We start from the raw sequence: 23129 nt of genomic DNA on the forward strand, positions 1-23129 counted from the left end.
GTAAACGGACACAAGATAAAATTCCATTGAAATGAATGGAAACAGTTTTCTGACAGTTCAGCTAGTGTCCATTTGTAAAATCTTGCAACGGACAATAGCTACGAACACTGCTGACAGTCACCAACGGTAGTGTGAATGCCCCCTAAGGGTCCATTCACATGGAGGAAAATGGTGAGGAATTTGGTGTGGAATTTCAGCGTTGAAAAAAAAGCCTCCCATTGACTAGCAGAAAAAGGAACCCATTGAAGTCAATGGGAGGCTTTTTTTTTCAGAGCTGAAATTCCACACCAAATTCATCACCATTTTCCTCCGCGTGAATGGACCCTAAGGCCCCACATTACAGAAATGAAGCAGAAAAAAAAACACTTTGTTTTATTCTAGCAAAGTGAATGAGATTTAGTTTAATCTAATCCAGACAGTTTTTGAAAATGCAACATTTTAATTTTATCTTGTGAATCGCAAGTGTTTTTCCCTATATATTTAATACTGGAAGAAAAAAACATGGAAAAACACAGCAAAAATGTAACTTTAATTTTAACGCTGTAGAAAAAATGCAACGTGTTTTGCTGCATTTAACTCCGCGTTCTCTAGCTGCGTTCCTCTATCTGGGGGCCTTAGCCTACAAGTGTTTTCTACCTTCAGTTTTGTAAGCAGTTCTCGTTCCATAATTCCTTATTTTGTCAACCGATAATACTAGGAACTAAAATCAACCAGCGCATGAAATAAATACTGGTTAGATATAAATAACCAGTTACGTTGTAGAAAGAGAATAAATCTCTTAAAGATTATTCATATTTATGTGATAAAATCTCAGTAATCCTTGTAAACTTGTGTTTTTTCACCTTTATATTATTATATTACTTCATATGTACATAAATGTATCTATATCTTTTTATATATTGTTCCCAGAGCCTTAAGAGTTGCATATTATATTTAGCTTATTCTGATGGCTTACAGTCCTCAGTTGCTATAAAATAAAAGCTTACAGAATCTCCCACCATTATACAGTAGATTTGGCGGGTTTTCTTTTTATGTTTTTAAAGAGGAAAATAGCGCAGAATGGTCCAGGAAAAGAAGAAATCCAAGTGTGTACATGGGGATATTAAGAATATTTAGTCACAGGTATTTTTTTTTAGTAAGTATAATGTTATTTTATAAGGTGCATTACATTGGGACCTAGTGCACTATTTACCCTACAAATACCCAGTTAAGCTGAACAAACATAGGTATGAGCAAAGCTTTTCCTCTTTACAGATTGTCAAGCAATAGCAGCATATTTTAGAGCTGGTATGTTTCAGTACAATATTCCCTTGCATGAGCTTCGTCGCCATAAATAAACTACCTGGTATGTGATATATTAGATATTTGCAGACATAATACTTGTACTATACTGCAGAATCAATGATTTTCAGTAAAACTAGATAATAAATCAATCTAGGAAATTTGGAGTTGCTTCAATATATAACAAATCCCTAACTCTAAGTAAACAGCATGTGGAGGTCACAGTATTGTAGCTAATGATGGGGAGACATTTATGAAAACCCGTACAAAAATGTCCAGAGACATAAGACGTTCGATCTCATAAGTATCTCCCCAATATCCTATGTCCCAGCCTGTAGTGAACACCTTGCCACTGAAATATATAGATGAAAACGTACATCTCTTTCCACCTTCCAGTTATAAGGAGTGATATAGAACAGATATATTATCTATTACACACGGTATAAATGAGTTGTGATACTGTGCAGTTACAAGTGAGCACTGTTTGGTTGCATTAACAGGAGCGGGGTTTTCTGGGATCTGGGTATTGCTGAATGTCAGAAATTCTAATGCTTGTGTAGGAAGATTCCAAACACGTCTTTTATCTGTAAAAAAAGAAAAAAAAATTGGAATGAAATAAAGCATGAAGCATTTTTAATATGTGTCAGGCTGTGAGACCATTTCACTCATTCATGGACAACTTGAGATTGTAGACATATAGTAATTTATTAATCTTGTAATGACATACATATACTGCTAAATATACATATACTGCTTTATTAGCGGACATTCAAGAGACTTCTTCCTATGTGTCAACTTTCCAAGGCCTCGCTTCAGAAAAAGACTGTAGTGCTAAATAGACAGCAATCTTGAAGCCAAGCTGACAGCCTGAGCCATCGGGGCACTGACTGCAGATAAATAAATTTGGTCCCTCACTCTAATTATTTTTTTACCATGCTCACAAGTAACTAAAGCATCTAAATTTATTTATCTGCACTGCATCAGCATTCTGTCGCAGCTAGCCACATGGTATGTTCACACATGGAATCCATTTTCCGCTGTAATACCGCTGTATGGAAGACCAGTGGAGGGGCCACTGGAATACTGTTGTGATGTCATTTGCACCCGGTGCAGGGGCTTTCACTAACCACCCATACTATATGTAAGGCAGACCAGTATCCTGTGCGGGCATTAAAGTGTTGGGGAAATTAGGGGTATATTAAAGGAGTTGTCCCACTCAAAATTAAGTTTTGATACTGATGACCTGTCCACAGGATAAGTCATCAGTATGTGATCTGTTGGGGTAGGACACCTGGACCACACAAAGCTAAAAAAACCAAACCAAACAAAAAAAAGCATACTCACCTGTCTCCACCTTCACCACCAGTGTTCACTCAGACTTGTGCCAGAACATCATTGCTGGAAGTCCTGAGCCTAACCTGAGCACTGACATCAGTGGCTTCAAGGGTTGCTGGAGAGGGACTGTGACATCAGTCATATCACCATTGGTCGCTAATTGGTCTCAGTGGTTACATGAGGGACAAGACTTCCAGCAATGAGGACACTGGTGGTGAACAACGGAGTACTAGGGACATGTGAATATTTCTAGACAAACAATAGAAAGGGTTTATCCACTTTTCTAATATTGATGGCCTATTCTTAGGTTAGGCTATCAATATTACATCTACAGGGGTCCAGCAGGCAGGGTCCCTGCAGATCTGCTTTTTCAGGACAGCTCGGCTACTGGTAACATTAACAGTTGCGGGAGCCATGCTGCTAACTCGCCGTATAATGTACAGTGGTGGGTTTAGGTACTGCAGTGGTGCACATTGTATGAGGGGTGAGCAGCACAGTTACTGACATGTTTTTACCAGGAGCTGCGCTGTCCCGTCCAGCTGATCTGCTGGGATTCTGGCTGTCAGATCCTATATATGTAACATTGATGGCCTACCCTAACTTTATTAGAAAGGTGGATAAACCCTTTTAAGTATATTAGGCGGATATATACATGAAGGTGGATAACCAATCTAACATAATCCGTCTCTAATGCGCAGGCGTGTGAGCAGCTCCCACACCTGCACAGTACAGGTGGATTGTTGGCTGAAGAGCACAGAGCAGCGCTGGGACTACTGCGTGCGATGGCAGTCAGAAAAGAGGGAGGAGCCGTCCCGCAAGAGGAAGCCTGGAGGGAAGAGGGGTAAGTATAATGGGGTCGGGGGTGGATTCAGTTAGTCGATAAAGGCTAGTAGTGGGCGGGATAGCTAAAGAGACAGGGAGGAGGTGTTTACGAGGAAGGGAGAGCGGATGGGGGGGGGGATTGAGGTGAGAGGGACCTAGTGTGGTAATTACATAGCAGGAATCTGCACCATGTAAACAAATGCAGGAGATACTAGGAGCTCCCAGAGATGCCTAGAAATGGGTGCATTTATTAACCAATACCTAGCAATAACAGACCTTTTAAAAAAAAACAAAAAAACAACAACATTTTTTGCCCAGAAAACACCTTAAACATTAGAGGTAAAAGAGGCACTGGGGGGGGGGGGACTCCATAAGGCCAGGTTTACACGATGTATTTTGGCACGTAGACGGCGCGGGAGCTTTTGTGGGCCGTATATTTTCCCATTGTTTTCAATGGGAGCCGGTACCGTATACGTGGCGCTATTTTGCGGTATACGGTACCGGCTCCCATTCAAAACAATGGGAGCATATACGGCCCGCAAAAGCTCCCGCGCTGTCTACGTGCCACATTACGTGCCAAAATACATCATGTGAACCCGGCCTTTAAGGTGGCGTGGTTTCATGGTAAAGGGATGTGGCTTAAAGATTTTCATGGCCTTATGCCCTATAAAAAAATTGCAGGCTGTACTAAAAAAAATCCAACCCAGAGTGTGAAAAAACATGTTGTGGTAATTGAAATATTGTGACATAAAAGGCAATCTTTTCATACAATATGATGTATTATAGGAAATGTGCCACTATACCTTATAATACTCTGACATTTAATAATTTTCTAGGGACTTCTTTGTAGCAGTCATTAGCAGCATAATTTAGGATTATAATAGAAGACAATACAGGTAGGAGATAATATAGGTAACACCACTGACTAGAGATGAGCGAACACTATTCGAAATAGCCATTTTGAATAGCATGCTCCTATAGAAATGAATGGACGTAGCCGGCACGCGGGGGGTTAAGCGACTGGCCGCTGGCAAAGTCAGCGTGCCCGCCGCTTCCATTCATTTCTTATGGGAGCGTGCTATTCAAAACGGCTGTTCCGAATAGTGTTCACTCATCTCTACCACTGACCCATCACTGCATCCACTACTGACAACAGATGGTTATAATAAAACAAAAACACAGATATATTTCCAACTTATACTTACTGACACTGAACAGTGAAAAAAATAAAAGAAACACAATTACATTGACCGAAAAATAAAGAAAATAATATCTCTCGATTTGTGTCATTAAATAAAAACAAAAAAAAAATCCTTAGGGTAGGTTCAGACAGAGTTTTTTGGTGTGGATTTTGAGGCCGTATCCGCCTCCAAATCCTGACCAAAAAGATGGCTCCCATTGAAATGAATGGGAGCCATTCAGGTCTTTTTTCCGGGAGCTGTTTCTTCCGACTCCTGGAAAAAAAAAGTGAGGTGCTCATTCTTCAGGCTGTTTCACCTCACGATTCGGCCTGAAGAAACTCCCTCCTCTGGACTAGCCCATTCATTGGGTCTAATCTGGAGTGGAGTGCACGGCTGGATGCTGGTGCAGTGCACCAGCTTTCAGTTGCGGCTACCTCCGCCTCAGGTCCCGGACCAAAAAAACTCTGTGTGAACTTACCCTTAGTCTACAGCACAAGTAGTCTTAGGGCGGGTTCAGGCCTGCGCCCGGTCTCCACTTTGTGAGTTTCCATCTTCTGCCCGAGAAACTGGACAGGAGACGGAAACCCGTCAGTCAGTGTCTGCCTGTGAGCGTCTTGTGCCTGTAATAGTTCTGTATACACGCTATTCCATGGACACTGCTATCGCCTTTTCTTAATAACATAATGCTTAATGTTATTTCTGACAATATAATGAAGTAGTAAAAAATAAGGAGATTTGCTTTAAATAAGCCTCTAATCCAATCCTTACACAGATACGTACCTTTAGGAGCTTGCAGATGCTTGTTCAGTTTCCACAGACTCTTCACTCTCTAAAATAAAGGACAAACTCAAATTATTGCTTCCTTTAATAAATATAAAGTTTTCGGCCAGGGCCTCACGCGGCGTAAACACTGCAGCATTTTACAATCACAGTAAAGTGGATGGGATTCTAGCAAATCACATCCCCAATTTGCAGTAAAATATGTGCAGTTTTGGAAATCCCAGCATGTCAGTTATACCTACAATGCCGGTAAACTTTCTGTGCAGAGTGCAGCAGGAAGAACCACCATGCGTTACTGCCGTGGTTTTTTTTTTGCTTTTTTGCTGCAAAACACTACATGGAGCCTTAGCCTTATTCCGAATCACCTAAAAAGGGCCTGCGATATCTTCTGATATTTCTGCTTTAGTATTCCGAGTAAGATTACAACTGTAGAGCATCTTCTCTCATAACTGTGCATTGTGCTGTTCCTCTCTTGTTCCTACTGAAAATTCATGAATAAATTGACAAGTGGGTGTGCCACTGCACTTTATAAATGGATCTGTCCTGGCACCTTCTGACACTGACAGCAGTGACTGGAGAGTGTCAGATTGTATAGAAACATAACTCATATGACAAGGGGAACAATAACACCCAGTTGTCAATGTATTCATACATATTTCTGTGTTTGGATATTACTATTGTGCCCCCTGGTGTGCTCAGGCTTTCCTCTCAGAACATTGTAATGTATATGATGGCAGATGTCAGGAAGATGAGGATCAGGCAACTGGATTTCAATCACTGAATCTTTTTTTTTTTTCTGTAGAAGACATGCCACTACCAGATGAGTTTGGCAATGGCTTTCGGCCTGGCTGAGCAAGCACATGTATAGTGAAGGCAGGCAAGACAGCTATTGCCCAAATAAGCATTTCCCGACACCTATCTAATATTGTAAGGCTGGCTCTAAGGACTAGTTCACATGGGCAAAATGGTCAGGATTTTGACGTGGAATCCGCATCAAAATCCTGCCACCTCCTATTGAAATCAATGGGAGCCGGTTATTTCCTTTTTCCGCGAGCGGTTTGTTCCCACTCACAGAAAAAAGAAGTGAGCTGCCCTTTCTTCAGGCGGATTCCACGGCTGATTCAGCCTCGGCGTCCGCCTCGCGACACCACCCTCCAGACTAGGCCCATTCAGTTGGGCCTAATCCGGAGCGGAAATCCACGACAGGATGCCAGTGCACTGCACCGGTATCTTGTCGCAGCAGCTGCAACAGAATGTGTTCATGCAGAACCTCATGTGAACTAGCCCTAATGCTGATGAGGGAAAAGAAAAAATTCTGTGATCCACCAATGATTCATACATAGGGCACTCACAAGAGAACTGAGAGAATCCCAATACACACCTTCAGGTGCAGGTGCAGTCTCTTCCGCAGTCTCTTCCACAGTCTTCTCTGCAGTCTCCTCCGGTTTCCTAGCTGTAAGTTCAGACCAGTCTTCTGCAGCTGATGCCAGCTCTTCAGTGATATTCTCTGAACTGGCTTCGAGCACAGGAGATGTCTCTTCCAAAGTTTCTCCAACAGATTCAGATTGCTCTGGTTCTACTGGACAGACAAGAGAATATACATTGAATATGAATTACCCATGTTTCTAGTAAAAACTAACAGAATAATGCTGCCGTGGCAGAGGAACAGCTGGGTATTTCTGCTTTTATTTCCCTCTCTAGTGCATCTGAATACAAAAAATAAAAAATCTATGTACAGCTCCTCTTCAGATCTTACTCTTGTCTGCAGTCTGCACATATGGAGAAACAAATACAGTCATAAAAACTGTGGTGCAAAAAACAATAGAATAGAATATATACAGTATATATTTATTTTGTTTTTGGTTTTTTTTTTTTAAACATTTTTGTAATATGTATTATTAACCTATCTTATCTCCTTTGAGTAGAAAACAGGATACAAAGTTCTCCCTAACAACGTTCTAAGCATTGTCAGGGCGAGTCCAGCCCATAAACCAGTAGATATTGTCCAGAAATATTTGGAGAGTGACACAATCTTCATGATTTGGGCTATTCATTCACCACGTTGGATTTGAAGTGAAACAACTGAGATGCAATTGAAGTGTAGACTTTCAGGTTTAACGCAAGGAATTGAACAAAAATGTTAAGGAATTGCAACCATTTTTGTACAAAGTCTCCTCATTTCAAGGGCTCAAAAGTAATTAAATAAATTTACATTATCATAAATAAAATATATTTTTTTTTATAGTGTATGGAGAATCCTTTGCAAGCAATGAGTGCCTGAAGTATGGAACCAATGGATGTCACCAAATTTTGGATTTCCTCCTGTGAGAAGCTTTGCCAGGCCTTTACTGCAGCTGAAGCAGAAAATATATCCTTGTACACTTCTTCTGCTTCTGTCTTATTATCAATAAACAATAGTGACCCAGTGCCATTAGAAGCCATGCATGCCAATGCCATCATACTGTCTCCACTAACCATGTTTTACAGAGGATGCGGTGTGCTTTTTCCTATCATTTTGGTACAGGTTGGTCTTAGTTTCATCTGTCCAAGGACTGTTGTTCCAGAATTGGGCTGGCTTCTTTAGATGGTTTTCTTGGCAAAGTCTAATCTAGCCTAGTTTTGAAGCTCACTATGGCTTGTCCTCTGTACTTGCTCTTAGGGTAAGTTCACATGGGGTTTTTTGGTCAGGATTTTGAGGCCGTATCTGCCTCAAAATCCTGACCAAAAAGACGGCTCCCATTGAAATCAATGGGAGCCGGTCAGTTCTTTTTTCCAGGAGCTGTTCCAGCTCCCGGAAAAAGAAGCGAGACGCTCATTCTTTCAGGCGGATTCACATTGCAACATCCGCCTGAAGACTCTCCCTCCCAACTAGGCCCATTCATTTGGGCCTAATCCAGAGCGGAGTTCGCAACTGGATGCTGGTACACTGCACCGGCATCTAGTCGCAGCTACCTGCATTTTGGTCCGGAACCTGAGGCGAATGTACCAAACTGGTGGTTTTTCATCCTAATGCTGGGCTATTTCACTTCCATTGAGAGCTCTTTTGACAGCATGTTGTGGGTTTACCGCAATAGCTTCCCAATGAAAATGTTACACATGGAATAAACTCCAGAACTTTTACCTGCACAACTGATGATGGAGAATAGCTCATGTAGCCCAATGTATAGCCTTTGAGAAAATTGTCCAATTACTTTTGGTCTCTTGAGGCAGGTACATATTACAGAGCTGCAATTCCTAAACCCTTTCTCCACTTAGGGGGAGTTCTTTTCAGACCCCAGAGTATAATGATAAGAGGGCCAAAAAGGTGAGGGAACATTAAAAAAAACAGTGTTACTTACCTCTCCTGCGCTCCAGCAGTCTTCCGGTCTATTTGATGACATCCCAGACAGCACATGGGCCAGGCCAGCATCATTATGCATTGCAACGCCAGCCTGGCTCACATGACATCTGTATCAACATTGAAGAGGGCCAAAAGTAGCAGGGAGTGTGCCAGAGCCTGGGAGAGGTAAGATTGGTTTTTATGTTTGTATCCTCCCCAGAGTCTTTGATAATTACATTTTGGTATCTGAAAAGATAATAATTGTTCATGGATGGTCCACTATGGGGTATAATAGTGTGTGAAGGGGCCACGGTGAAACATTATACTGTGTGGAGAGACCACTATGGCATATTATATTGTCTGGAGGTCACTTTGGGACATTATAGTGGGTGTAAATGGGGTGTTATACTGTCTGAGGGCCAAGAAAGGGTTCGCTATGCCATCAGGGGCCCAGTCTTTGCTAGTTATGCCACTGGACGAAAAATTAGCTTGACAAAGGAGCAGGGCTTAGATGGGAATGTGAGTAGCTAAGTAAGAAGGGTTTAACTCAAAATGCAACTAATATGTGGTGTGAACTTAGAATATACAGTCTGAAGATGTTCTAGATTTATCATCTAGCATGAGCTACTGTGATAAATTTTATTTATTTGTGCATTTTAATACTGACAAGTCTAAGTTTACATTGTTTATATTATAGACAGAATTAGTAAATTTGCCCCAACGTACAAATGCTCTTAAGTTTAGCGATTATGATCCACTCCCAACTCCAATTCTGATATTTTATGGAAAACATCACAGCCACAATGAGGTGGTTTGAATGGAGAAATTGTGAAATGCGTCCTGCCACTCTATTCAGTATCTATAGGGCTAATGAAGGCAGCAAAGTGTAGGCAGGATAGAAGATAAATGTTTTTAACCATTTGTAATGCCACAGCATGAAAGATATAGAAAAACTGTTTACACATTTTTAGTTAAATAATAAGGGGGCGTTTTACATTTTCTTCCACTAGAGCTTCTTAGTTAAAGGGATTGTCCATGATATTTTAGTATTGTAGCGGGAGGCTGGGGAAGGTGGAAAAAATAAAAATAAATAATTACCTATATTTGCTGCTCTGGTGTCCCAGTCCATTGTCCGGTCCACATGGCTTTTCTGGCGTAAGTTCCTGCTGCACATGACCGCTGAGGCCAATCATCAGCCTAAGGAAAGGACATGGGACATCACTCGTAGACATCACAGGTGACGTCCTTGTTCCTTTCCTTAGGCCGCTAATTGACCTCAGCATTCACATACAGCGGTGGATCTTAGGCCATATTTCCAAAAGACTACAGTGCGATGGCCATGGCTTTCTGAGGTCCAGCTGATCATTTATACCAGATTCTGATAGATTTTTGTATAAATATAGATTTGACTTTAAACACATCTATAAATAAATTTATTAAGATGTTTGTGCATTTTAATAAACTGCTAAAATCATATTCCAATGCAATTTCAGTGGTTTGGGGGATGTTGCCTATGCACTACATGGAAAACCTTGTAAATCTGTACTGGTGCACCAAGCTTAGTCCATCAGTCTGCTGTTTGTTGGGCTACATCCTTACAAAATGGGAGGCACACGTCTATGCAAGAGCACAGAGGAGGTATGCTTTTTATAATCTTTCTACACAGGGCATTTACATCTATTGCAATTTCATAGGTACTGACTGTTTTTTTTTTATGGATGCACAGCAGCTGCTATTGTTATGGCAGGTACAAATTTAATATTGAAATATATGACTGCAATTTCACATCACTTACCCCAGCAGGTATTGCTGGTAGATGGATCTCAATAATCTGCACTAAACTATATCTTCATAAATCTGAAGTATATTTATATATTCTTTACTACATTCTTATAACGTTAAAATCAGGAACTGGAGAACGTACAAGAACAAATTCTGTAGACGTCATCTGTGAATGACTATGAAGAGTAATTAGTGGAATGGTACTGGAGGATTCATGCTAGAGATCATGGCACACACCAATTCCCAAAGACAATGGACTCGAAACTGTCGGGCTGCCAGGAGCAGAACTTTAACTAATGCATATTGTCATGTCCAAAAGCTGACACAGGAAAGCTAAATGAAGCGGACATAACGTAATATGTTCTGTAATTCCAGTGGAATTTTCCTGCACTGCATTTGTCAAGCTACATTCTGAAAACTGCCTCCAGTATATTGTATCAATGTCTACTAATATGGGTACAAGCCGCTTACACAAAAAGTTACCTTTGACACCAGTATCAAGCTAATTTATAAAGACTTTTTTTTCCCCACTAGGCAGTTTTCAGATAGAGAATGCAGCTATTCCAAACACGTGTAACCAATGGGTAGACCCTTAGTCTTAGGCCTGATTCACATCTGCGTTTGGTATTCTATTCGGAAGTCCACATGGGAACCCCCTAAACGGAATACCGAACGCATTGACAAGCAGTGAGCACTGAAAGCACACAGACCCCATAGACTATAATGGGGTCAGTGCATTTTCCGCATGGCCTCCACACGGATCATGTGGAGAGAAAAGTAGTTCATGAAGTTCTTTCTTCTCCGCATGACTCGTGTGGAGACCACGCGGAAAACACACAGACCCCATTATAGTCTATGGGGTCTGTGTGTTTTCATAAGCTCACCGCTTGTCAATGCATTCGGTATTCTGTTTAGGGGGTCCCCGGAACAGAATACTAAACGCAGATGTGAACCAGGCCTCACCTAAACACTTGGGCTTTGGGAACTGGTGAACTTAGTGTTCATCTCTGCATTTTTAACATAAAGCAGAAGCAGAGATTACAGAGAGCACATTGATAGTTGTAGGTTTTAGTGTCTTCACTTTTTATTTATTTTTTTTTCACCCCAGTTCCGGCTGCAAAAAGTAAAGTGTGAAACTAGACCTTGTAGTGTGAGCCCTTGTTTAAAGGTGAGACTGTACAGATTCAAAGCCCATTGCAGTCACTATTGATTCTGATCCCCACCCAGTCATACCTCAAACTACTTTGGATACTATATGTAAAGAACTAGATTTAGGCATGGTTGTAATATAAAGTTTTGTTTCAACTTCTATACATTCCCACCAATGATGTCAGAGGAAAGAGGGATCAAGTCCGCGCAATCCTTTTGTTTTCTGGAACAAAAAAAAAAAAAAAAAGCTATAGGAGCTGTTTGGCAGCAGCTTAATCCCTCTCCATATTCATAAGACATGCATACTCGGCCAAGCTGAGCATGTATGCATGTATTTGACAGATTAGGAGAAATAGTTCTGTGGATTGAAAGAGGACAGATGGTCTTGGTTGGATTTGCCTATATGTGATTCTCTCCCTTGGAGCGCACACTCAACCTGAATATTTTAGGGTTCCTGAACCTCTGAAAACTTTGACACTGAAATACTTCCATTTCCACTAACACGAGATTTGACTCAACTCCCTTAGGAGTTCGGTAATCTGTTCGGGGAGTCTACATGGGGACCCTCCAGACTACCAAACGCATTGTTAAAGGGATCCTATCATTCAGACACTTTTTTTTTCTAGCTACCACGTCGGAATAGCCTTTAGAAAGGTTATTCGTCTCCTACCTTTCCTTTTCCGTGCCACTGTTCACCTACAATCCCGTTTCTTGTCGGTATGTAAATGAGATCTACCGCAGCACTGGGAGCGTCCCCAATGCTGCCAGAGAGCTCTCCAGCGCCACCTCCATCTGCAACGTCCTCTTCACCGTGTCTTCTTCCGGCGGCGTCTTACTTCTAGGCCTCGGGCAAGCCGACTGCGCATGCCCGCCCGCCACGAGAAAATGGCCGCTTACAATACTATGGAAGTGGCCATTTTTCTTGTGGCCGTGGACATGCACAGTCGACAGGCTCATTTACATACCAACAAGAACAGAGATTGTAGGCGAACGGCAGCACGGATAAGAAAAGGAAAGGTAGGAGACGAATAGCCTTTCTAAAGGCTATTCCGATGTGGTAGCTAGAAAAAAAAATAGTGTCTGAATGATAGGATCCCTTTAAGCGGTGTGCAGTGAAAGCACACGGACCCCATAAATTATAATGGTGTCCGTAGATAACACGCAGACAAAAAAGTATTTCACGATCTACTTTCCTGTCTGCATGACTTGTGTGGACACTGCATGGAAAACACATAGACCCCATTATAGTCTATGGGTTCCATGTACTTTCACTGCACACTGCCTGCCAATGTTTTTGGTAATCTGTTCGGAGGATCCCCATGTGGACTCCCCGAACGGAATACCGAACGCAGATGTGAACCAGGCCTTAGACTTCAACAAATTAGCTGTTCATGACAATATAGGAGAAATAGCTGCCTTTGCCTCATTTATTTTTTCCTGATCGTTCAAGAGATTACAGTCTTGAATTTTATTTTATGTTATCACTGGGTGTTAATCCAGTTAACATGTATGTTTGTTTTGTTTTATGAAAAGATGTTACCTATTCCAAGTCAGTTTATGAATGAGCTTCTCTCTTGTACATTATATGTAAAAGTTGTAAAAAAAAAAAATAATAAAAAAAAAGATTTACAACCCCCCCCCCCAAAAAAAAAAAACAAAAAAAACATTGTGTAAAGAACCACATAAAAATCTATATTAGCATGTGGAAAAAAAAATAGCTGCCAGCTGAACAAGGTTTTTAAAGGGAGCCTGTGAGTAGGAAAATCAGTATCAAACTAATGACAGCACCTTGTAGGGTGTCCTCTAAACTTTACAAGGATGCCTTTCTTATTCTGCATTGCAGCTCTATCTTTATGTAAATCAGTGTGTTTAATCTTATTCCAATTAGCTGAAATGGTTAAGAATAAAATTCTGATTTTCATGAAAATGGAGAGGCACTTCAGAATTCTGAAATTTCTTTGAAAAGCATAGAAACAGCCCCAAACTGTCATTAGTGCTATACAGAATTTCCTGCTAACAGGATCCCTTTAAGCCAAAACATGAAAATATCCACAAATATCAGTAAATCTGAAGTTACAGTTTCAAGCATCTGACAGTTATGAATATTTTACTAACACATCTTCTGCTAATATATATATATATATATAAAAAAAAAAAGGAACCATATTGGTTCCCACTTTTAATTTAGCATTTTAGATCCTGCAGTTTTGTGATCAGCTGTTGAGAACACAAAATAGGTGGTGGTTAAATCGGAATTACCGAACTTTGGCTTTGACTTCTAATATGTGGAAATTTTCTTTTAAGTGGACCACTTACCTTTGCATGTGCTTCTAAGGTATGGCAAACCAGATATGTAAGCATTGAGCTGGAGTGACACCTAAAATCTGGAACAGTTATCGATGTAATGCTCAGGTTCCATGTGAAGTAGGATTATTCTAGTGTTGTAGGTTGTGGGACAGGTAATCATTGTAAAGTGAGAACTCTGTAATAACATATTTTGGCATAATTTCCACTTTTTCATTTGTTTATTACACAAGTCTCTTACTTTCTATGCACTTGCCATTTAAGGGGGTGTTCCAGTTTCTATTTTTAACCCCTGCATAGGGATTAAAACAACAAATACGGGATACTCACCTCTCCGCTCAGCCGGTGATTCAGCCGAGTTTCTGTTCCGAGTCCCCACTCTTTGTTGATATTCCGCTTACACTATTGTGTAAGCCTAGCATTGGCTGAGAAGTAATACTCTGCTCACTATTCAGCTAGAGACTGGCTGTATTGCTCAAGTGCATGTCAAAAGTCAGGAACCCAATCTGAAAAACCCCACTAGATTCCCAACAAAATGGACAGGTGAGGATACAGTTTGTGTTATTTTAAGCCTTGGCAGTGTTTAAAAATCATACAATATTCATTTGAGCAGCACTCTCCTTAGCTTGCATATGGGTGCATTTATTCCACCGGTGGCTGACCAGAACTCAATTTAAATAGAAACTTGTTTTAAAGTATGGACAGCACTCCAGGTACTTGAGCTTGCTTGTAGGTTTTATTTTATTCCATGTTAGACCAGTATATCATATACAGGGTGTAGATAGTGTAAGAGCAAAGAGCTGAGAGCAACGTTTCGGGCTGCGAGAGCCCTTCCTCAGGCATTTAGAATCTGAATAAGAAGGCGTAATGGCTACCGCATATCTAGCACAAATATATTTCTCATGGGGTCCAGGAGAATTGATCCTGGTAATGAACCCAGAGATGGAGGAGATATAAGTCTTCCCTTAGCAAGCTCTGGACAGCAGGGCTTAAAAATAGGACATGGAACAACCCTTTAGGCTATAAATCAAGTCGCTGGAAGATCAGATTTGGTCAGAAGCTTATACAATTTAGGTATAAATTATATTCATGAAAAGTGCAGACTATATTTAAAAAGTAATACACATCCAAACTACATAGTTGAAGCAGTTTTCATACATAAATGCAACTAATGTAACATTAGTATATGTAGGTTTGCTTTAACCTTGCTCTGAAGCAGCCTCTGTGCTTGGTGCTGGCTCCTGCTCTGTAGGTTCTGATACAACTTCATCTCCTGCCACAGTTTGCTCCTGCTCCAGAGTTGCGCTCGGCGCTGCCTCCTCCTGCTCAGTGACCTCTTCTGCTGCAGCTTCCTCGATGGTTGCTTCTACACTCTCTTCAATGGTCTCAGACACTGTGCTGGCTTCGGCGTTATTACCTTTTAAAGGAGGCGAGTAAAGATGATACGGCTCCAAGAGCAGACAACTTATATACTTTAGGAGCACTCAAGGGCACTTATGCAAAATGAAGAGATGATAAGCATACCATTGTTTGGATATGTATGAATGTATAGGGGCTTACAGATGGTTTACCCAGATTAGATCATGTTGTAGTTCCAAATATAATACAGAAACATCCTTCATAATGACGAACATCTATGTGCCACTTTTTGATATAAATTTTAACACTACAGATCCAATACTCACCGATCGAGGCTTCATTCACACAAGGACATTAAAATCTGATGAGAGCTGTACGAGTCTTAGCCCCCATTGTTATAATGGGGATAATCTTCTGTATCACCATCCAAAATAAGTAGCATGCCATTTTCATGGCACCAGCAAAAATCTGTCTGGAAAATTTCCATGGTCTGTGAATATTGTCGCAGAAACCTCATTCACATGCATGGAATACGGACAGATTTTTTTTTTTTTTTTTTTTATAGATTTTGGGACAGAATCTAGGAGGATTCTGTCCCAAAAGGAATTTCCATAATTTTGTTACCAAAACAATATTTTCACTGTATAGATTTTACTTAAACATCTCCATAAATACAGGTCAGAACCTTTTTTTTCTTTTACTATAACAAACACTTCTCAGTACCTTCATACTTAATGGTGTAACTTTTGACAGTGACTAACAGCAGGGGAGAGTACATTAAAAAAAAAAAAAAAAAAAATTATGTACAGTCCTATGAAAAAGTTTGGGCACCCCTATTAATCTTAATCATTTTTAGTTCTAAATATTTTGGTGTTTGCAACAGCCATTTCAGTTTGATATATCTAATAACTGATGGACACAGTAATATTTCAGGATTGAAATGAGGTTTATTGTACTAACAGAAAATGTGCAATATGCATTAAACCAAAATTTGACCGGTGCAAAAGTATGGGCACCTCAACAGAAAAGTGACATTAATATTTAGTAGATCCTCCTTTTACAAAGATAACAGCCTCTAGTCGCTTCCTGTAGCTTTTAATCAGTTCCTGGATCCTGGATGAAGGTATTTTGGACCATTCCTCTTTACAAAACAATTCAAGTTCAGTTAAGTTAGATGGTCGCCGAGCATGGACAGCCCACTTCAAATCATCCCACAGATGTTCAATGATATTCAGGTCTGGGGACTGGGATGGCCATTCCAGAACATTGTAATTGTTCCTCTGCATGAATGCCTGAGTCGATTTGGAGCGGTGTTTTGGATCATTGTCTTGCTGAAATATCCATCCCCGGCGTAACTTCAACTTCGTCACTGATTCTTGAACATTATTCTCAAGAATCTGCGGATGCTGAGTGGAATCCATGCGACCCTCAACTTTAACAAGATTCCCGGTGTCAGCATTGGCCACACAGCCCCAAAGCATGATGGAACCTCCACCAAATTTTACAGTGGGTAGCAAGTGTTTTTCTTGGAATGCTGTTTTTTTGGACGCCATGCATATCGCCTTTTTGTATGACCAAACAACTCAATCTTTGTTTCATCAGTCCACAGGACCTTCATCCAAAATGAAGCTGGCTTGTCCAAATGTGCTTTTTCATACCTCAGGCAACTCTATTTGTGGCGTACGTGCAGAAACGGCTTCTTTCTCATCACTCTCCCATACAGCTTCTATTTGTGCAAAGTGCGCTGTATTGTTGACCGATGCAGTGACACCATCTGCAGCAAGATGAGGCTGCAGCTCTTTGGAGGTGGTCTGTGGATTGTCCTTGACTCTTCTCACCATTCTTCTTCTCTGCCTTTCTGATATTTTTCTTGGCCTGCCACTTCTGGGCTTAACAAGAACTGTCCCTGTGATCTTCCATTTCCTTACTATGTTCCTCACAGTGGAAACTGACAGGTTAAATCTCTGAGACAACTTTTTGTATCCTTCCCTTGAACAACTATGTTGAACAATCTTTGTTTTCAGATCATTTGAGAGTTGTTTTGAGTAGCCCATGATGCCACTCTTCAGAGGAGATTCAAATAGGAGATCAACTTGCAATTGGCCACCTTAAATACCTTTTCTTATGATTGGATACATCTGGTTATGAAGTTCAAAGCTCACTGAGGTTAAAAAACCAATTTTGTGCTTCAGTAAGTCAGTAAAAAGTAGTTAGGGGAATTCAAATCAATAAAATGATAAGGGTGCCCATACTTTTGCACCGGTCAAATTTTGGTTTAATGCATATTGCACATTTTCTGTTAGTACAATAAACCTTATTTCAATCCTGAAATATTACTGTGTCCATCAGTTATTAGATATATCAAACTGAAATGGCTGTTGCAAACACCAAAATATTTAGAACAAAAAATTATTAAGATTAATAGGGGTGCCCAAACTTTTTCATAGGACTGTATATATATATATATATATATATATATATATATATATATATAAATAATAAAAATATATACTTCTCTCACTCCTTGCCTCCCATACTTGCACTCCGGTCACTGTTGCACTCTGTATATACAGAGAATGCACTGCAACAAGACATCAACAGTAGCGCTGCAGCCTACCAATGGCCTCAGCAGCGTTTGTCCAAGGCCAGTGACAAGCTACAGCTGTACGGTTGACGTGCCATTACTGCTCCACTCTGTATACTAACAGAAAGTAGAAGTTACTGGAGCGGAGATGCGAGATGACTGCAGGTACAGAAGCATCTGGAGAAGCTTGTCTCTCTTCCATTTTCCTTTGATCACTAACCAAATATAATCAGACATTCTTATACATAACATAAAAGAGTAAAGGGATATTCTGGTTATTTAATGTTACCCGATGATCTTAGCACAGGGAATAACTTGCTAATTGGTTGGGGTCCCACAACTGGGACCTCAGTCCCAAAAACGGGGTCGCTGTTGCCCAGTCTGAATGGAGCAGGTCAAGCAAGAGTACTGCTGCTCCATTCATTCACTATGGCCAAATTCTGTCAGTCAGTCACTCTTCTTTTGGGGTATAAAAGACCCTCGATCTTGCGGTAGTTTGTTATCCCAGCAGTCAAATACTCACCGATCAGCAAGTTATACCTTATAAAGTGAATAGGAAGCAACTAAATGACCAGAATACCCCTTTAAATGAATTACCACAACAAAAGTAGATTAGTTGAAAAAGTAAACTAGTATAATCATCATATTAAAGTATGCAGTTTTCAGATTTTACCAGACTCTTATGGTTAGACTGCCCTATCCATTGATGGATAGTAAGTGGTTTTAACATCTTCCAATCCCATTAATTCAATTCACCCATGTGATTCTATGGACTGATCTATCAGATGAAATAATTCACTCATATTCCTGGACTAGGACGAGCCAGAAGATTGCCCAGTGATGGGGCAAAAACTTCCTTTTTATTGAGATGTGATGTCTATAAAGTAATATAACTAAGCAGCAACAAGTGTTAGTTTTATTATCACAAATGGCTCTGATATACCTATATACGTCATTTTGCATAAGTGCATTAATATACTTGCAACAAACTGCAAAGGGTGAACAGAAGACGGGTGAGAAACAGGGTGCAGAACAGCAGGTAGTAAGACAGCATTCTGGTTGAGACCCTTGACAGTGCACGGTGTAAAACAGTATGACTCGTCTATACTGCACTATATAGGTAGTTAAACCTAGGCAGCCAACAGCGGTGATTATCAGCCTGGAAATCAATATCATGCGGTCAGTGGTGATTCAGGTAATATTCAGCATGCACAAGTGTTTAAGAACATGGTCTTGGAGACATCTGGTGAATGTCATCATGGGTTTGTCAGAAAGGCCAAACTGACAAATAATCCTGTTATGTAAGAAATGACCTCAAACACTCCTGACAGAACTTACTCTAATGTTATTGTGCTGGCAGACTGCAGTGGAAAACCACTGCAAAAAGCAGCTCTGGCTCTTAAAGATCTGTAGCATTACATAGATGCCCACTGATACACATGATCAGACAAAGAGCTGATCGCTAGTGCTCCCTGCAAATCGGCTAGTACTGCAAGTTCATAGTGGACATCCCACAACGGACCTACCAGTGGCAAAATCAGAAGAAATTAGCCGGCTTGTGCTGCGGGTTTCAACATTGGGATTGTCACAATAACTGACATGGTCAAAACCTGCAGCATAAGACACTGCGTTGTGATTTCTCCCCCTGCAGGGTGTGAATAGGATTTGTTTAAATTTCATCCACTATACTTGTACAGCAGGTTATACTTGTACTATAACTGTACTGTACTGTACAGAAGATTTACCACCAGCGATTCAACTACAACTAACCACCTTAGGCTAGTACTATACATGAATGCAGATGTCAAATTAAATTATGGCGTGTGGTCTGAATATTTGTAATTTTTGCTAGCAATGTTTGATCCTCAAATAGAAAAAAACTGGACTTCTAAAAATCAACTGTGCTGCCCAGTCTGAACTTATGTACCTCCAAACCAAGGGAAAAAGTAGGAAATGGGACATAAAACCAGAATGCGATGAAAGCATTCAGAATATAGGTTTTATTCTTCATAATAAAGAGCATCTTGTAGCAAAAATGTATGTATAAAAATTAGCAGGAGTGTGTCCCAGAGATGGGAGCTGCTTCTATCCTGCACATATACCACAAATATCAAAGATGGGAATACTACTTGAAATAATCGATGTGGCTATCCACCATACTATAGGCCATGAACTGAATAAATCTTGCATGATATAAGAAAACACAAGATCAGTAAAGCATAAACACTTCAATGATCTAGGAACGTGGAGGTGCTACAAAACGCTCTTATCCAAAATGCACAACTTGTGATTTGCTTTAAACTATACTAAATCTACAAAGATCAAGCCTTGTGCATTAAGGTAGGCAAGTGAAGCAAACACATTAGTGACATAAAACACGCAAACCCCACACTTTCCAAGTTAGTTTAATTTTAGGAAATGTTTAGTCACCTCAACGAAACTTAAGGAAAATACTACCCCAAAATCCCAGACATAGAAAAAAATAAAAGGACAGTCAGTCAAACGCGACATTCAGTATGGTCTTTTTATTGGACAGTCATTAACAGAAATTATCAGAGCAGATCAGCCATAACCTATTCAAATGGACGGGTCTCACAAGCAGATTTTGTACAGAATCATAACTGGTTCCAACCCCTCATTTACCAAAGGTGCTCTCTACATACAGTATTAAACATGAGATTTGATAAAAAATTAAACATTAAAGAGTTGGTGATTTTAAAGGGCCGGTGTGACACTACAATCATCACTAGTTAGGCTGCACGGCAAGATGGACTGTCCCTTTTTTTTTTGCTCCTATAGCTTCAAGTTTGGGCAGATATCCCCATGGACTTTATTCTGGAAATTGTAAGAAGCAAAAGTGACAATTAGAAAAAAAAAATAAAGTCACATGAGCCAAAAATAAATCTTATTATGCTCATGCAATTAAAAAAAATATATATATATTTATTTATTTATTTTTTTTTTTTACAGTGAAGCTTTATTTTCACAAACTATCCAGAATTTGCAGACGCCACAAAAACTTTCATACACGGTCACAGAAAAACAGGGACACACACCACATGCTCTATTGTGAACAAGGTTATACTGATCAATTTCTGAGCAAAGCTTCTGAATTTATATAGGAGATCATTTGCAGAGGTTTACTCTTATTATTGGTGAAAATATTCATTTATTGAATAAACGGTAAGGCTAGGGACATTTGACTACCACAAAAAGAAAAATATAAGTAAATCCTTGTTCATAAGAGAGACACTACTCATTGTCATATATACTGCGTGGCCTAGATTCCCACAATATACAAGTGGCTGAATAACAATAAACCCCTATAACCAGAGATTCCACCAAATTTGTGAGAAGCTGTACCGATGAATCAGTGAAACTTATCTGGCCAAGCAATATATTATGCAACAATCAGGAACAAATAATAGGGAAAGCACATATAAAGGGTAGACAGAATTGGGAATAAAGATCCACTTACTTTTGCTCTCTAGAAGAAGGGAAAAACAAACAAACAAAAAAAAACCAGTTAATACATTTATCACACTTCAATAGGAGAAAAATGAATGCAATAGAAACAGACAAAATAAAACATTTCAGTAGCGTGGGTCATACCAGTGTGGAGCAACGGAGACCCCCTCACTGCAACAGACTGCTCATTTGCATATTGCGAAATAAATTAAGTAATACATTTTCACTGGGAAAAAAGCAGTACAGTCAGGTGAGCCTGACCTTACTTTGTTTTACTGATTTCAGTTATCATGGTGACAGACTCCCTTTAAAAGAGACCACAAGTCCCAAGTCCCCTGTATCCATGGTGCAGTGGTGTGTATACACAACTACTACTTGTTAACTTCCACAGGACTAGAGCGCTGTACTGTGCCAGCACCGCCAATCCTATAAAGCTGGGGTTACAGAAATTTTGTACGAGTAGTTTGCCATGGTCAAAAGTGCAGTACAGACCCTGCCTAAAACTGAATGGTGTGCTGCTCATACATGTGCACGGCCAACTCCATTCACACTTCAAGCTGCCATTATGTTTTCATTTTGTTTTTTTGTTTTTTTTCTAATTGCTCGCATATTCTTGTAGGATCCTTAAGACTTTATTTTTTTTAAAAAAAGAGAAAAAAGCCCACCCCTGCTCGCTCCCACAGATGCAGCCACTCCACTACAGCACCTCCCCTTTAGCATAAAGGAGAGAAGAGGGCACAGTGCCATTGCCACACAAAGTGTTTAGCCAGAGTGTCAGTAAGTTTAAGACCCACTGACCCTGCAACATCAATTGTGAATGTAAGATCCCGTCTTATTTTTGGAGAAACACAGTACTTTCTATATCTAGTCCTCAGTTTTATTAATCTGTGCTTGTTGTCATTCATTGTTCATTTCCAACGGATAAAAATCGGCAGAGTCATGTGGCACAGAGTCATGTGGCACAGAGTCATGTGGCACAGAGTCATGTGGCACAGAGTCATGTGGCACAGAGTCATGTGGCACAGAGTCATGTGGCACAGAGTCATGTGGCAGACACACAGGTGCACAGCTCGTTACCAGGCAAATGTCCAATTACTGTACTGTGACTAGCTGTGTACCTGTGTGTCCATCACATGACCATAGACTGTCCATCACATGACCATGGACTCATTTGTATCCACTGGTAGTAAATAAAGAATGACAACAAGCAGAGCTCTAGAAGAGGGAGGAAACTATACAAAAAGTATATTGGAAAATTGTACAACTTTTCAGTAACTAAACATCTGTTTGCTGGAACTCGACAACATTTAAAATGCTCAACTCAATGTTATGGGCAGGGGGAGGGGCTGTTGCCAAGGTGCACTAGTGACCACATACATGATACTGGCATGGCATGATCACTTCACACGCTGTCTGCTTTGAACTCCGTGCACAGTGAATATCCAGCTAACACAGCAGCTAATTGGTGGGAGGTATTAGATGTTGGACAACCTCCTTTAAAAGGATTCTACCCCCTCCACCAAGCATCTTCTAATTCTACCACCCAGAAGTCTATAAAAATATGATATTTATGACTGTAATGTGCTCTGTAATACGGTGGTGACAATGGAGTATGCTTGACGGAAGAAATAGACTCCCTTTAAGTCATGTCATTTGTGTAAAAAGTAAAGCAGATACAGATGCCGCTTTTTCACAATCTATATTCAAATGAAAAGTTACATTTTGGCTAAAGTCATTCTTCTGCCAATGTCAAACAGGAAATTGT

At 40.2% G+C, this 23129-nt stretch overlaps 1 protein-coding gene across 1 annotated transcript in view; it reads right to left on the reverse strand.

The window, feature by feature from the left end:
* Window positions 1–567: 567 nt before the first annotated feature.
* Window positions 568–23129, reverse strand: part of MGARP (mitochondria localized glutamic acid rich protein) — a 33545-nt gene continuing 10983 nt past the window's right edge. Inside the window, exons 4-8 of the mRNA XM_075257962.1 lie at window positions 21375–21383; window positions 15158–15370; window positions 6781–6978; window positions 5390–5448; window positions 568–1858 (exon numbers count right to left, since the gene is read on the reverse strand). Coding sequence (XP_075114063.1) covers window positions 5402–5448; window positions 6781–6978; window positions 15158–15370; window positions 21375–21383 — 467 coding nt within the window. The 3' untranslated portion in view covers window positions 568–1858; window positions 5390–5401. The remainder of the gene's footprint in view (window positions 1859–5389; window positions 5449–6780; window positions 6979–15157; window positions 15371–21374; window positions 21384–23129) is intronic.

This window comes from Leptodactylus fuscus, chromosome 1 (genome assembly GCF_031893055.1).
Source record: "Leptodactylus fuscus isolate aLepFus1 chromosome 1, aLepFus1.hap2, whole genome shotgun sequence".
Taxonomy (NCBI): Eukaryota; Metazoa; Chordata; class Amphibia; order Anura; family Leptodactylidae; genus Leptodactylus; species Leptodactylus fuscus.